At 38.4% G+C, this 15,683-nt stretch overlaps 1 protein-coding gene across 1 annotated transcript in view; it reads right to left on the bottom strand.

Annotated features, from left to right (window-relative positions):
- TRIM69 (tripartite motif containing 69) overlaps nucleotides 1-15,683 on the bottom strand; it is a 37,905-nt gene that overhangs the window by 864 nt on the left and 21,358 nt on the right. Inside the window, exons 2-6 of the mRNA XM_065871718.1 lie at nucleotides 13,556-14,032; nucleotides 12,613-12,708; nucleotides 10,058-10,291; nucleotides 9,260-9,282; nucleotides 9,053-9,177 (exon numbers count right to left, since the gene is read on the bottom strand). Of these exons, the coding sequence (XP_065727790.1) occupies nucleotides 9,053-9,177; nucleotides 9,260-9,282; nucleotides 10,058-10,291; nucleotides 12,613-12,708; nucleotides 13,556-14,032 (955 nt within the window). The remainder of the gene's footprint in view (nucleotides 1-9,052; nucleotides 9,178-9,259; nucleotides 9,283-10,057; nucleotides 10,292-12,612; nucleotides 12,709-13,555; nucleotides 14,033-15,683) is intronic.

The following is a 15,683-nucleotide window of genomic DNA, read 5'->3' as shown; positions in this document are numbered from 1 at the left end:
TAAATATAAGAAAATACAAATGCTGAAAGGGTAAAGATTAGGTAAGTGGGTCCTAGGAAAGCTTTCTAAGGGCAATAAGCATTTTAGTTTTGATGTAACATCTATGAGATGTATCAGGATGCTTTGGGTAAAAAAAGGCAAAAAAGGAATGAGTTAAAAACAGTAGCTTGCATGAGAAAGAAGATAAGGGCTTGCCTGTTAGAAGCAGGTGAGACTGAGCTAACTGGCACAGAATTTAGAGGACAATGGTGATAAGTTTACATTTGGTTTAATAGACACTGGAACTTTTGAGGTCTGGAATGGTTGATGCCACTGATAATCAGAATGTGGTTCACAAACTGTGTAATTGCCAGTCTGTGACAGGATAGTACAGAATTGAGAGTAAGCTCTTGGAAACTTTCATAAAATTCTGACAGAGTAATTTTGTCAGTTGATTTTGTTAAAAAACTGGGCTTGCACTTTGTAATCTTTGTTATTTTAATTCCACTTTTTCAAGTAATTATTTTATATCGTATTGTACAAACATATCAGTTTTAAAAACTGGTCCTTTATCACAGGTAATTTGAGAAGTATTGGTTTAGACAAATCAATGGGCAGCAGTGTAAAAAAGAATTTCTAAATGAAGAGAGATTGGAAGCATATCAGCAAGAAGGTGACACAAATTCTAGATGTGAGATCATTGAACCTTGGCACAAAATTTGATACAGGAAACACAAAAACTATCGTATGTTCACATCATGGACACAGATACAAATATGCATACATTTGTTGTTAATGGATTTATTTATACTTGGAAGGAAGATCAATCCAGTCTATCTCTCTCTTCTCAGAAAAGCTTGAATCTTTTCCATCATCCCAAGGATTTTTTCTTTCTAACAAGAGGCTTTGAAGAATCCTGAAATTTTCCCATATAGGCTGAATCTTCTCTCTCACACAGATCCTCATCCACTTTGGGTTGTTACTTTTTCCAGTGTGGGAACTAGGATTTCTTTGTAGGTATCATAAAGAATTCCTGCCAGCCTTTTAAGAACCACAGTCTGCTCTCATCACCAAACCTCTGACACCTCCAGCTAGCTCAGCCGGCCTTGGTTTTGAGGATTCCTAGGAGTCAGCTTTGCATCCCCGCTTTTCTTCTTATGCCATGTTCAATCCAACAGTAAGTTCTGTCAGCTCCACATTTAAAATATATTCTGAGCCTACTCAGAATATATAAACAGATAACTTCCACAAATACCACTGGCTTCGAACTACTGCAATAGCTTTTTAACTGTTCTGTTTCCACTCTTGCCTGCCTGCAGCCTATTCTGCCCATAACACGAATGAGATCATCCAGTTCTCCTACTCAAAATGCTCTTATGCTTCCCATCACCCAAGGTAAAATCCAGAGTCCTTACAGAGCAAACAAGACATACATGATTTACCCACTTCTCTGACCTCATTTCCCACCACTTACCACCCCCTTGCCCCATTTAGTTTGGTCCAACCACCTTTGCCTTTTGGCTGTTCCTTGAACATACTAAGCTCATTCCTACTTCAGAGACTTTACACTTTTCTTTCCTTGTCCCTAAACACTCTTTCCCCATATGTTCACTCCTTCACATCATTCAGGCCTTTATTCATGCAAGTTCAATAAAATGTTAATGATAGAATCTAGGTAGGTGTAGGAGTGTTCATTGTAAAAGTCTTTAAACTTTTCAGTATGTTTAGAAATGTCCACAGTAAAACATAGGGAGAGGGGACTGTTTGCTCAGAGAGGTTTTCTCTGGCCATTCTATCTAAAATAGCATGTTCATCTGTCTATCACTGTTTGTACTCTTATCCTGCTTTATTTTCTCTCATGAATAATTATTTACTGAGTATACCATGCTTTGTTTTCTTCACAGTAATTATCACTATGTGAAATTATTTACTTGTTCATTGTCTCTTCCACTGGAGTATAGTCTCTAGAAGGGCAGGGACCATATGTTTTGTTTCCTCATATATCTTCAAAATTTGAAACTGTTCCTAGGTATTCAAGTAACTATTTGTTAAACAAATAAACGAACTTCAATTAGAGTTCCATTTGAAACCTTGACACTAATTAATTTCACCATGCTTCATATTCCTGTTATCCTTGGCATAAACGCCCAGAATGTAGACTCTTCTAATGATTTATTCTCTACTGTACTTTTATCCCCACTCTTCTGTTCTTTACCTCCTCTGCCTTCATGCATCCTTCCACTGTTCCCACCCAACCCTTTCCACTCTGCCCTTTAGAACTACCTCCCTAATTATCTCTCCTGCATCCTCAGTTTACAGAATTCTCTCATCACTTCCTTAATTTAACATAAATCTGGCTGGTTCTTCCAAAAAACAAACTAACTAAAAAACAGCTTCCAGAAGTTCATGAGACTATTCATTTTCTAAATTCAGATGCCAGAGATCAGGTTGCCACCACTGCTACTTCCAGACCCATACTCTACTCCTCATCCTCATGTAAAAACATCACTCTTCATTTGAGACTCTTGTGATTCCATTTCATATTTCCCTCTATCTCTATTTGATGCTATTATGTACAAAGTTCCTGGTTATACCCCCTGCACTTTGGGTTAACCTTACTTCTCTACCCCAAATCCAGCCCATCATCTCAAGTGATTTTACTATCTTTTATATACAGCTACTCTTCTATTCTTGCATGTCCTTGACTTTACTGCTGGTGACTTTTGACTCCATTACATCCAAGCTGTCCATATCAATGACTATATTCTGGATCTTGTAGTCATCAGGAACTATTCATTCTCTAAAATCTTCAATTCAGATATGCCATACTCTTTATTTTTTGAGCTTTCTCACTCTCATCTCTCCCTACAACCATTACTTGACTTCATTAACATCTCTGGTCCCCTATCTCTCTTTATTATCTCTCTTTCCTTCCTGGCTTAAAATCCTTCCCTAAACAGTTAGCAGTGATAGCTTTGTTGTCAATAGCCTCAACACTTTTATCCTCTTATGCTATTTCTGCAGCATCTGCCATGCAACTCTCTAACCTTGGATTTATTCAACTATTCAAATTAACACCCCAATTCCTGACCATTGCAGGAGGAAAATCACAAAATTGTGCATACAGGTACCGCTACAAATTCATTATTTCCACTCTGTGCTTGGCCATCAGCACTGCCCAGAACTCTTATATTTCCCAAATCAAATCCTCTCCAATTCCTCACAACAGCAATTTCAAACCTTCAACTCCCACCTCAAACCCCTATTCCACCACTTCCCTTCTCACTCCCAGGCAGAAGACTTCATCTCCTGTTTCACAGAGAAGCTACAGTATGTCTTATAGGAATCCCTCAATTCTTCCCACTCATACTGCAAACCCCACCCCACAGAATTGTTCACTTCTACCATCTTTATCTCCTCTCCAGTTTCAGAGGAAACTGTGGAAAGTCAGTACCTCTCTCTGCTGTAGCTCTCACTCTTCCCTACTTCCACCAATTATTCCATTTCTTATACTGTTGATTTCTGCCTTTCTACAGGCTACTTCCCTTCAGCGTGTTTTCCATTCATACATCTTCCCTTCTTAGTGAAACTTCTCAAATGAGTGATCTATTCACTTCATTACTGCCTCATTCCAAATTACTCCTGAACCCTACACGATAACTTCTACTCATTCCACTCTTTTGAAATTAGCCTTGCCAAAGTCACCAGCTGTGGTTTAAAATATCTCTTTTCCAGTCATTTTCTAAATTGATCTTCGCATTTGGTGTGAATGACCATTCCCTTCTCTTTGACAGTCTCTCTGTTTTAGATTCCATGTGGACTTCATTTCCTGGTTTTTCTTTTATTTCTGTTGCCAGAATTCCTCAGTCTCTTCTGAGGCTTCATTGACCTTCATCTGTTGTTATTCTCTATTACATGCTCTCTCTTTGACTGTATGTTCTCAGTTTCCTTAGGAAATCTCATTTACATGAATAGCTTCAGCTACCCCGACTCTATATTGATTATTCCAGCCCTGGCCTCTCTCCTAAGCTCCAGTTAGAATAATTACCCATTTGAATATATTCACTTAGTTGTCCTGTAGGTCAACACAACATGGCCAAAACTGAACTCATCAGCACCCTCCAAAATCTGCATCTCCTGTATTTCCATCCTTGACATCACCTTTCTCTATCCCTTACCACCAGTTACTGTCCTGTATATTTCAGCTCCAGGAATTCTGTCTCCAGAATCTATTCTTTATTTCCCATTCCCATTCCCATGCCTCTGGCTTACATCTTAATAATGTTTCACCTAGAGGGTTGCTATAGACTCTAACTTGGTCTTCTAGCCTTTCCTGAGGAGCAGAAACTGTCTTTTATTTCCATATCCTTGGAGCCCAACTTAATGCTTAGCATGTAGTAGGCCCTCTAGAAGAGTGTGTTGAATGAATGAGTGAACTTTGGTGATATTTTACTAATAACACACAAAACTAAAGGAAATATATTAAAATATTTTAAGTTAAACAATTCCCTACCCTGGAATACATGAAAAGCCATATTGTCCATGGTTGCTTTTTCACTGCAATGGCATAGTTAAGTACTTTCAACAAAGACCAAACAGCCCAAAAAGCCTAAAATATTTACTGTCTGACCCTTTACAGAAAAAGTATCAGCCCCTATCCTAAAGCAACAGCCTCATTTATAAGGCAGGAAAGAAGAAAATATGAATCTGCAGAATAAGCAAAGGCCTAGAAATAAGAAGTATAAAGTATATTTTACCAGCGTTTGACTATGGTACATTATTATTAAAATAGCCATCTATTAAATAAATCCCATTTGATTTTCTTAAATGTAAAATTATACCAAAAAGAAAAAAATCAGTTTGTGCTTTCAATGATTGCTAAAAGTGAAATTTGATTTTATAGGCAAAGAATACAAGAAGAAAAACACTGTGATCCTGAGACAGCTAGAATTTGCAGGGTAGAGTAACACAGAGGAGGGAGCTGTACATAGACTTTCAAGCATCTACAAAGGGATTCCCTCAAGGCTGTGGCTGAATATTGCCACATGCATGCAGTGAAACTCACTAAGTCCAGAGAGAAAATCTCCAGAAAGCAGTAGGCCTAATAATTTCTAGAGCTCACACAAGGCTGGGAATAGTTTTCAATCCTGTCAGCAAGAATGGAAAAATGTTATAGTATGTAGAACATCAGACAGAGTACTCAGAAGGTTAATACCTTAGAAAATTGACAAAGTTAACCCTAGATTAAAGGCTGCTCTTGAACCACTCTCACAAAGCTTAAAGGCTCAGCAAAGCTTAAAGTGTCAAAAGGAACAAAGTTATTTCAAATAACTTCACTAAATGCCAAAGTTAAATCCATAGAGCTTAAAGGATTACAACAAAATTCAGCAAATAGCAATGTAAAACTGATCATGTTTGACAGCCAGAAGAGACAAATCTCTCATGCAAAATTCCAAATAATTTATGTAGATACTCCACCCTCAAGGAGGAGGGAGCATAACTACCTACTTCTTAAGTGTGGGCTACACATAGTGACTTGCTTCCAAAGTATACAGTATGGAAAAGGGAGGGGGGAATAACTTTACAGTGGAGAAACTTGACAAACACTACCTCAGCTAGGTGATTAAAGCCAACATCAACAGTCGTAAATTATGTTGACAGTATGTATGCTTGATATGATGTGATGAAAATGGCATTTTAACTCTGTGGTTTTCCTCTCAATAACTCATAAGCCTGGTCTTATCATGAGAAAATCATCAGACAAATTGCAATAATGTGGCATCCTATGAAATACATGACCAGTATTCCCCAAAACTGTCAAAGTCATCATAAAACAAGGAAAGTCTGAGAAACTGTCACAGCCAAGAAGAGCTTAAAGAAACATGACAACTAAATGTAATGTGAAACCTTAGATGGGATCCTGGAATAGAAAAATGACATTAGGTAAAAAAAGAAGGAAATCTAAAGAAACTATTGACTTTAGTTAATAGTAATGTATTAGTATTGATTCATTGATTATAAATCATGTATCACACTAAATATAAGATAATAATATAAACTAGGAATGAGGTATACAAGAACTCTCTGTACTATCTTTTCAATTTTTCTGTAAATCTAAAAGTATTCTAAAAAAATTAAGTCAATTAAAAATTTTAAAAAATACCAGCCATGCAAAGCAGCAGGAAAATATGACCTACAGTCTCAAGAAAACTCACGCAATAACAACATGTTAGAAATTACAATAGTGGTGGAATTAGCAAAGACATTAAAACAGCTATTATATATATCTTCCATTTGCATGAAAATGTAGACGAAACAATAACATGGTATGGAGAGAAACTGAAGATATAAAAAGACCCAACTTTTTGAAGAAATGAAATGTATCTGAAATGAAAAACATCTTGAACAGGATTAACAGAAGATTAGACAGTGCAGGTGAAAAGATGAGAGAACTGGGCTTCCCTGGTGGCTCAGTGGTTGAGAGTCTGCCTGCCGATGCAGGGGACACAGGTTCGTGCCCCCGTCTGGGAAGATCCCAAATGCTGTGGAGCGGCTGGGCCCGTGAGCCATGACCGCTGGGCCTGCGCATCCGGAGTCTGTGCTCCGTGGCAGGAAAGGCCACAGCAGTGAGAGGCCCGCATACTGCAAAAAAAAAAAAAAAAAAAAAAAATGAGAGAACTTGAATAGCAAGAGAAGCTATTCAAAATGAAGCACAGAAAGAAAAAAAGGCTAAAAAATGCTGAACATCAATGACAAGTGAGACAATTTTAGGTGGTCTGACATATGTAAAATTAGAGTTCCAGAAGGAGAGAAGAAAAGGTGGATAGGTAAAAAAAGCTCTTGAAGAAATAATAGCTGACATTTTCCCAAACTTGGTGAAAACAATAAACCCATTGATCCAAGAAACTCAATGAACCACAAACTAAATAAATAAAAAGAAAACACACCAAGATCCAGCATAATCAAACTGGTGGAAACAAGTGACAAAAAAAGTAAATCTTACAAGGAGAAAAGAGATAGTACATACAGAGAAATGAATATAAAAATGGTAATAGACATCTCATCAGAAACTATACAAGTAAGAAAACAATGGAGTGACTTTTTATATTAGTGAAAAGAAGTCCATTAACCCAGAATTCTATATGAGGGAATATATCTTTCAAAAAAATAAGGTAAAATAAAACTGTGGTGGTATCCAAACATTGTCAAGAGAAAACCCAATATGTAGTGAAAGATGAAAAAAGTGACATAAAAATGGAGATTGATATTAAGAGAAACAAAAAGAGTCTTCTAGATCAGCGTGGACAGTACTCCATATGGATGAACCAGAGGCCAAAGGGAGGGAAAAAAAAAGAAGCTGAAGGCAAAGCGAAAGAAAGAAAAGGGGGAAAGCAAAGCAAAGGCAGTAAAGGCAGTGAAGGGTTTGGCCTGGTAGACTCTTAAAAACGAAAAATGTCACATGGGATAGATCTTTGATTAGAATGTATACATTAGTTTCAGCTTCCACCAAATGAAAACTTTATTTCCATATTTTAACTTAACCTTTTTCAATTTAAACGCAGCGTAACTTCTCAAATTTGTTTTGGGAACTTTAATAAAATATCCTTTTTTTTTTTTTTTTTTTTGCGGTACGTGGGCCTCTCACTGTTGTGGCCTCTCCCGTTGCAGAGCACAGGCTCTGAACGCCCAGGCTCAGCGGCCATGGCTCACGGGCCCAGCCGCTCCGTGGCATGTGGGATCTTCCCAGACCGGGGCACGGACCCGTGTCCCGTGTCCCCTGCGTCGGCAGGCGGACTCTCAACCACTGCGCCACCAGGGAAGCCCCCTAAAATATCTTTTTTGATGGAGTTAAAAAAATCAAAAAGATTGACATTAATCAAGTTCTGGCAAGGATTTGGAGAAACCAGGACTCTCATTCACTGGAGGTGGGAATTAAGACAGTACCACCACTTAAGAAAAAAAATGTGATAGTTTCTTATAGTTAAGCATATACCTAACATACAACCTAGCAATCCCATCACGAGATATTTCCCCTAAAGAAATTAAAACACAAAGATTTGTAAACAAATGTTCAGGCAAGTTTATTCATACTAGCCATAAACTAGAAACTACCCAAACGTCCATCAGTTGGTGAATGAATAAGCAAATTGTGATGTATCCATAAAATACAGTGATTGATACATGCAACAACATAGGTGAATCTCAAAAAGCATTTTGCTAAGTGAAAAAAGCCAAACAGAAAAGACTACATAATGTATGGTTCCACTTATATGAGATTTTAGAAAAGACAACTAAAGTGAAATAAAGTAGATCAGTGAGTGTCAGTGGCTGAGGCTAGAAGAAAAGGATTGACTGCAAAGGGGTATGCGGGAACTTTCTGGGATGACAGAAATTTTCTATATCTTGATTTTGGAGATGTTTACATAAGTGTATACGTTTGTCACACTCATCAAATTGTACTTTACAATTGGTGAATTTTATTCTGTGTTAATTATACCTCAGTACTGTTTTTTTTTTTTCAGTGTCAGTTACCTGGAAAAATTAACAGGGATAGATTTGTGATTTTCATTAAATCAGTAACTACAAATAATAATGAGTCTATATGAAGTCTATAAAAACTTTATTTAGAGGTTTATTTCTGTAATGATTTTTATAGATCTCTAAACAGTCTCCTGAGATGAGATAACTCCATGTTATAAACGTCAAGCACAAGAGGAACTGTATTCATACACACGATGAGTATGTACAGCAACCTCCTCCTCCAGGGCAGAGATGCCTCAGGGAGTTACATAACTGTTTTAGAAAAACATTAAAATATTGGTTGTCACATTTGATAGAACAATCAAACAAAATCGTAGGCTGAGAAGTAATTCGGACATCAGACTCTGTTTACCAGTACAAAGTCATAAATTCTTAGATGACGGTAAGAGAAGAAATTCAGTCGTACCAACTAGCCTTCTTTTGGCTAAACTTCACCCCTCCTTCTGTCCAGACTCTAACGTACTATTTAGGGCCACAGAAGACATCCCACAGATGAAACATAAAGGAACAAATAACTACTACCCACTGATACCTGGAGAGAGAGTGGACTGCATTTCCCTCCACATCATATACTGGATGGGACCTTTGAACAGGCCTGGGTTCAGCTTTCTGGAGATAAGCTCTCTGGGTGTCAGCACCCTCATTCCTTGCTCCAAGCTGCAGGGGACATAAATCATTTATTCTTAGACATCCTCCAGGGACTGAAGGAAGGGTATTAATACCACAGGGAAACACTTACCTATCCAAGAGAGGTGTGATGTCCTAGGAGAGGAAAGGAGAAATAGAAAGGTTAGATGCCTGTTCATCAGCTCCAGAAATGTCTTTGGTCATACTGGCCACCACCAGAATTTGATGGTTAAAACTGTGATCCTATGCAGATGGTCCCCATCCCATTGCCACCAACTCCTCTCATCCTCCATATGCCTTTTCTGATCTTCATCCTTCATCTATCCCAGGTTAAACTGGCTTACTTTGCTCTGATTTTCTAGAGTTCCCTTTTACAGGGAACAAGAAAGAAATTAAGGTTAAGCTATTTTTGCCTACACTGCCACATAGTCTCAGGAGAAAAACACAGTAGGTATTCCAACCCCAAGGCCACTTTTCCTTACTCTGGCTAATCAAGCTTCTGATCATTGAGGTAGTAACCAATGCCACTTTAGAGGTGAAGCGTGAGGAAGTAAAAATTGACCAACAGCTTTTCAAACAGGTCAATTTATGATTGCTGAGAGCCAGTAAAAGATACAACTTTTTGGCAACATTCTTACTTTTGAGAAATAAAGCTTCAAATTTCTTTATGGAGAAATATTAAAACATGCTGGTTTTAATGGCATTTTATTATCTTCTTTTCTAGGAGTGTGAAAGTAAAGCTTTCAACTGAGATTAAGGTAAAAGCAGCCTCCTGCTTTTCTCCCAAGGAATCTTAAACGCACTACGGCAGTTCTTTTACCCTCCTGGAGGGGAAAATCTGCTTCTGCACCCTTTCCAAACCTCTTTCCCCCTCTATTGTACCCATAGTCATGTTGGTATGGAGTCTCACTTTGAGAAAGTCGAAGGAGTTCTGCTGTTCCATCCGTGCCTGGATGCTCACCAACATCTCCCTGGCTAGGAGGCACTGTTCTTGAATGTGGCTCAGATTCAGCTCCATCTCCTCATTCAAGGCTTTCCCCTCTTCTCGGAGCTCATTTAAAGCGTCCTTTTCTTTGCTGTGCAGGAACTGATGCAGCTTTAGAAACTCCAAGGAGATGTGTTGCTGCAGATGTAGCTTGTTTTCCTGGAAAACTCCATGATCATCACCATGGTAATTATTGTGATTAACACTTGAGGTTGAGGCCCACACCACTAACACTCATACAACTTGGGAAACACTATAACAGAAAAATGCATGCAAATGGCTGAGTATCAACATTCAACTGTACTAAAAGGAGCCCTTTGGGAGACTTACTCTGTCTTTCCCAGCTAGTTTAATAGTTCAGCACGAAATAGTCAAAAGTCATCCTAGGTTCCTATTACAGTACTGAGGTGGTAGCCAATGCCATATTAAATAAGACCATGGGGTTAATCAAACATTTTTAAATGAATGATAATTCCCTTTTATCCAGAAGTACAAACCAATATCTACCAAGTGATTCTGTTAGACTGGGTCCATATGAGGCTGGAAGAACTGTCCTTTTTTAAGAAATGAGAACTAAGGGAGATGCCATTTCTGCTGCCAGGACAATATAGAAAAAGCAAGAGATGGGCAATGTCTGAAGCACTGAAATTGATAACTGCTACACTGGCATCTCTTTTCTTAGGTGACCTCAACATCCTCATGGGTATGCCATCTGACATCCTGGCTTCTCAGTTCCTCATCATCATTTCTAGTGATTTTTACCTTTATCTACTCGTTCTTTTTGTCACATTGAGGATTTTATCATCCCCAGCAATTGTACCATCTCTAAAATTACTTTTTATGCTCAGTTACTCAGGTACCCCTATTGCAACAATTATCAGGTCTCATTGAAACTTCCTGTTCATTGACCCCTTCATTTCCATTCATCAACTTCTCTCTCTTCGTGTCCCCTATTATCCAGCTTACATTCTATGGTCAGTCATTATAATTGCACTCTTAAAATAGTCTTAACTCTCACTGTCCTCTAGGTCAGACTTTTCCATTTTTCCTTTTACCTATTCCACCACTATCTCTCAGTCTTATTTGTTGGTTCTGTCTCCTCTAACCAAACTCTAAATATTAGATTACTTGATATTCTTCCCGGGGCTCTTTTCCCTTCTCATTCTACACTCTCTTTCTAGGTAATAGCCTCTCCTTTCACAACTTTAAATACAATCTATATGCTGACTTCTTATTTTCATCCTAGAGCAACTTCTGAGCTCCAGATTCCTATATCCAACTGTCTGTCTGATATCATCACTCACCTCTCACATCTAATCAATCCCCACATGCAGGTAATTTTTATTTCCAAAGCATATGCTGAAGCTATTTATTTCTTTTGATCTCTACTGCCTTTCTAGTCCAAGCCATCATCATTCTCTGGGATCACTGCCGCAGCCCTCTGCTAACCATTATCCTTGTCATTGTGTTTCTCCAATCCATACTCCACATAGCCACCAGACTGATGCTTTCAAAATGAGATGAAGCCATGTCCTATTTAAACCCTTTAATGACTTCTCATTATTCCCAGGATGAAGTTCAAAATTCCTAACATTATCTACAAGGGCCTACATGATTGGCCCCATATCTGCCTTTTCAGTCTCATCTTGCTTACCATGATCCAGCTTAATTGGCCTTCTCTCTGTTTAACATAACAACTAACTTCCTGTCTCAGAACTTTTCCGTATGCTCTTTCCTCTTCACAGAACATTTTCCAGGCAATTTCCTTCATATTCACCTGACCCAGTTCACTTGGCTAAGGATAACACTTATCCTTTCAATTCTCAATTTTTAATAAGTGGCTTCTTCAAAGAACACCCAGTCTAGATTAGGTTCTGCATTTATATGCTCTAATATACCCTATATTTTCATTTATAGTAGTTACCACAGTTGTTGTTTTATTGTTATTGGTGGGATTGTTTAATTAACATCTATCTCCCACCATGGTAGGAATATAGTGTCTAGTATAATACCTGACCCACTCAATAAATATTTGTTGAATGAATGAATGTTGACTATAATAGCTGAACTAGGAACTCTTACAACAAGAACAAGATTCTCTTGAGACATCATTTCCATCTATCCTTCTTCTTTCCCTCATTTACATATTTCTTCTTCCAGATGCCAAATGCCAGAGAAGACACCCCTCTACAGAATAATTAATGAAGAAACAGAACTCCCAGTTTATTCCCCCAACCTAGGAACTGATTTGCCAAGTCTCTAACCATTAACCTCCTGTGAAGTTGAAAGTATAAGCAATAGTTTTATTTAGTTTTAGGGAAGCTAGAAAAAAATCAAATCAGATGAGAAAAGCCAGCAATCTGAGAGAACTGGGTTCAAAGGTGCCTGGTATGTAAAGGTACCTTTCCACTCACATAGCTGAAGTTACAAGGAGGGTATATTCCGGTTGTATCTCATAACCCCTCTACCCTGCTCCTCACCTTGTGAGCAGCAATAGCATCTTTCTGCATGTTCCTCAGGGACTGAAGTTCCTTCAGGGTTGCCTCCAGTTGACCCTGATGGATAGTAAGCTCCTCCTGGGAATACCGTGTAGAATTAACACAAGGTAATTGAGAGATAAAGGGCCATAAGGGACATCTCCCCCAAAGCCCCAGGGTGTCAGGGGAAAAAAAAGCAAGCTCTTGTTACAAAAGTCTCCTTTAGCCTGTATCGTAATTCCTGTCTCTTCCAAAAATTGTGAAGAAAATTACAAGCAGCAGAAAAACTTAGTTTTATCCTCTTATTAGCTAACTTCAGGGGTTTGAAGAAGATAACAGAGCTCTATATATTTTCTACTCTAGTTACACTGTTCTCACTCTCTATACTTTTACTTGCATTGTTCTCACTTAAAACTCTCATTTCTTCCTTCTGCCCATCCAAATTCAAATAATTTTCCAGTTCAAGCCTTCTTTCACCATGCCTCCCCTGACTATTTCAGTTTTCTCTAATCTCCTCTGAAATTCTAAACATTTGTGAATTACAAATGTGACAAAAATTTAGCTCACAGCAGTAGACTATCTTATATTGCTTTGGTTGTTTTATTCATTTTAAACTTGACTAAATTTCAAGACTTTTATAACAAAAGCAATATCTTATATGTCCATATTCTGTACAGTGTCTAGTAGAATGCTGTCATGGCAGGGTTTGGGTAAATATTTGATTGACTGAGGGAGTAGACCAGAGCTCCTTCACTGCTTTCCTATAATTGGCAACTATAGAAAAAGAACTTTGCAAGATATATTGTATTTTCTGAGCACTCTGAGCTTTCTAGTAATCATCTGGATAAAGGGGTGGTATTGGAAGAGAGAAGAAGTCCAACAAAAGATTTTTCCCAGCCTTCCTAAGGAATTGCTCAGGATTGCTCAAAACCCAGGGCTCACCCACCGTGAAGAAACGGACAGCATCAGAGATCTGCAGGAATTCTTTAGACTGCCCCACAGACAATCGAACATCTTTGCATTGGAAGCATATCAGTTTCCCGTCTGGCTTACTGAACAGTTTCAGGTTCTCTCCATGCTCTGGGCACTGTGGATGGCCCTTGAATAGGGGTAGCTTCTTAATCTTCTCTACCAGCTTCTCCAGTACAAGGTTAAATGTACAGTTGCTGTATTGACATAGCATCTTACACTCAGGACAGAATGTTTCTTGTGCTTGCTGCTTCCAAAAGTTTTGGATACAAGACTGACAGAAGTTGTGGCCACAGCTTAGCATCAGTGGATCACGAAACCAATCATTACACAGTGGGCAGTATAACTCCATAGTAATATCTTGTATCTGCACTTTAGAGGGTATCTGGGTGATGAAATCATTCACTTCAACGTAGTTGTCTGGGTCAATGTTGACAGAGGTGTTGGAAGATACCTTTGGAAAAGAACAGCTAAAATGAGTTTCTCTTTCTCATTGCCCATTTCAGCATTCCAGGATAGTGGGCTCTATTCCTAAAGGAGCTGAGAATTGATGCAGTCAGAGTAAAAGCACCATAATCTCTTCTTTGAAAGTGATCAATAAATTCATTGTTATCTAACATCATAGTTTATTACTACTCCCAACATTATTAAACTTTAATAGAGAACCAAGGCAGAAGAAGAAAGAGTACTCAATCAAAGAAATGTATTTCGTTGTACATCGCTTCTTCCACCCACCTTCTCTATGTATCAGTTGAAAGGTTTACTTCCAGCTTCTGTTCTACTAGTTATTACCTTTTTGTTTTGTTTTGTTTTCTGGAAGTCATATGCAAAGAATTGGAAGATCAGTCAGATTCCTCAGTCAATGGCATAATATCACCAACTATAATATCATCCAGGCCCTCCACCCATCCTTTTTATTTGTTTTTGTTTTTGTTTTTGTTTTTTTGCGGTATGCGGGCCTCCAACTGCTGTGGCCTCTCCTATCGCAGAGCACAGGCTCCGGACGCGCAGGCCCAGCGGCCATGGCCCACGGGCCCAGCCGCTCCGTGGCACGTGGGATCCTCCTGGACCAGGGCACGAACCCGTGTCCCCTGCATCAGCAGGCGGACTCTCAACCACTGCACCACCAGGGAAGTACCACCCATCCTTTTTAAAAAACACGTTACAGAAATAACATTTATACAGAAAAATGCAGAATCATAAGTGTACAGCTCAGTAACTTTTCACAAAATGAACACATCTGTGTAATCATCACCCCAATCAAGAAACATTTTCAGCATCCCAGAAGCTCCCCATATGCCTGCTTCAAGTCACTATCCCTCATCAAGGTTGACCCCCATCCTGACTTCCAACACTATACATTAGTTTTGCCTGTTTTTGAATTTTATATAAATGCAGCCATGCAATATATACTCTTTTGTTGTTGGATTCTTTGGTCAACATTATATTTGTGAGATTTATTCATATTCTATATAATTGTGGTCCATTCAACCTCGTTGCTGTATAGTATCCATTGTGTAAATATACCATAATTTATTTCTCCATTCTACCGTTGATGGACTTTTAGGTAATTACCAGTGTGGACCTATTATAAATAGTGTTGCTAAGAACATTCCTGTTCATGTTCTTTGGTGAAAAAATGTTATATACAGACATACCTTGGAGATGTTGCAGGTTGGGTTCCATACCACCACAATAAAGTGAATATCACAGTAAAGTGAGTAACACAAAATTTTTGGTTTTCCAGTGCATATAAAAGTTATTACTGTAGTCTATTACATGTGCAATAACATAATGTCTAAAAAATGTACATACCTTAATTAAAAATACTATATAGCTAAAATATGCTAACCATCTTCTGAGCCTTCAGCGAGTGGTAATCTTTTTGCTAGTGGAGAGTCTTGCCTTGATGTTGACAGCTGATCGGGGTGGTGGTTGCTGAAGGCTGGGGTGGCTATGGCAGTTTCTTAGAATAAGACAACAATGAAGTTTTCTGCATTGATTGACTCTTCCTTTCATGAATGATTTCTCTTTAGCATGCAGTGCTGTTTGATAACATTTTACCCACAGTAGAACTTCTTTCAAAATTGGAATCAATCCTCTCA

The sequence above is a fragment of the Phocoena phocoena genome, chromosome 2 (assembly GCF_963924675.1).
Source record: "Phocoena phocoena chromosome 2, mPhoPho1.1, whole genome shotgun sequence".
Taxonomy (NCBI): Eukaryota; Metazoa; Chordata; class Mammalia; order Artiodactyla; family Phocoenidae; genus Phocoena; species Phocoena phocoena.
This window is presented reverse-complemented; position numbering and strand designations above follow the sequence as displayed.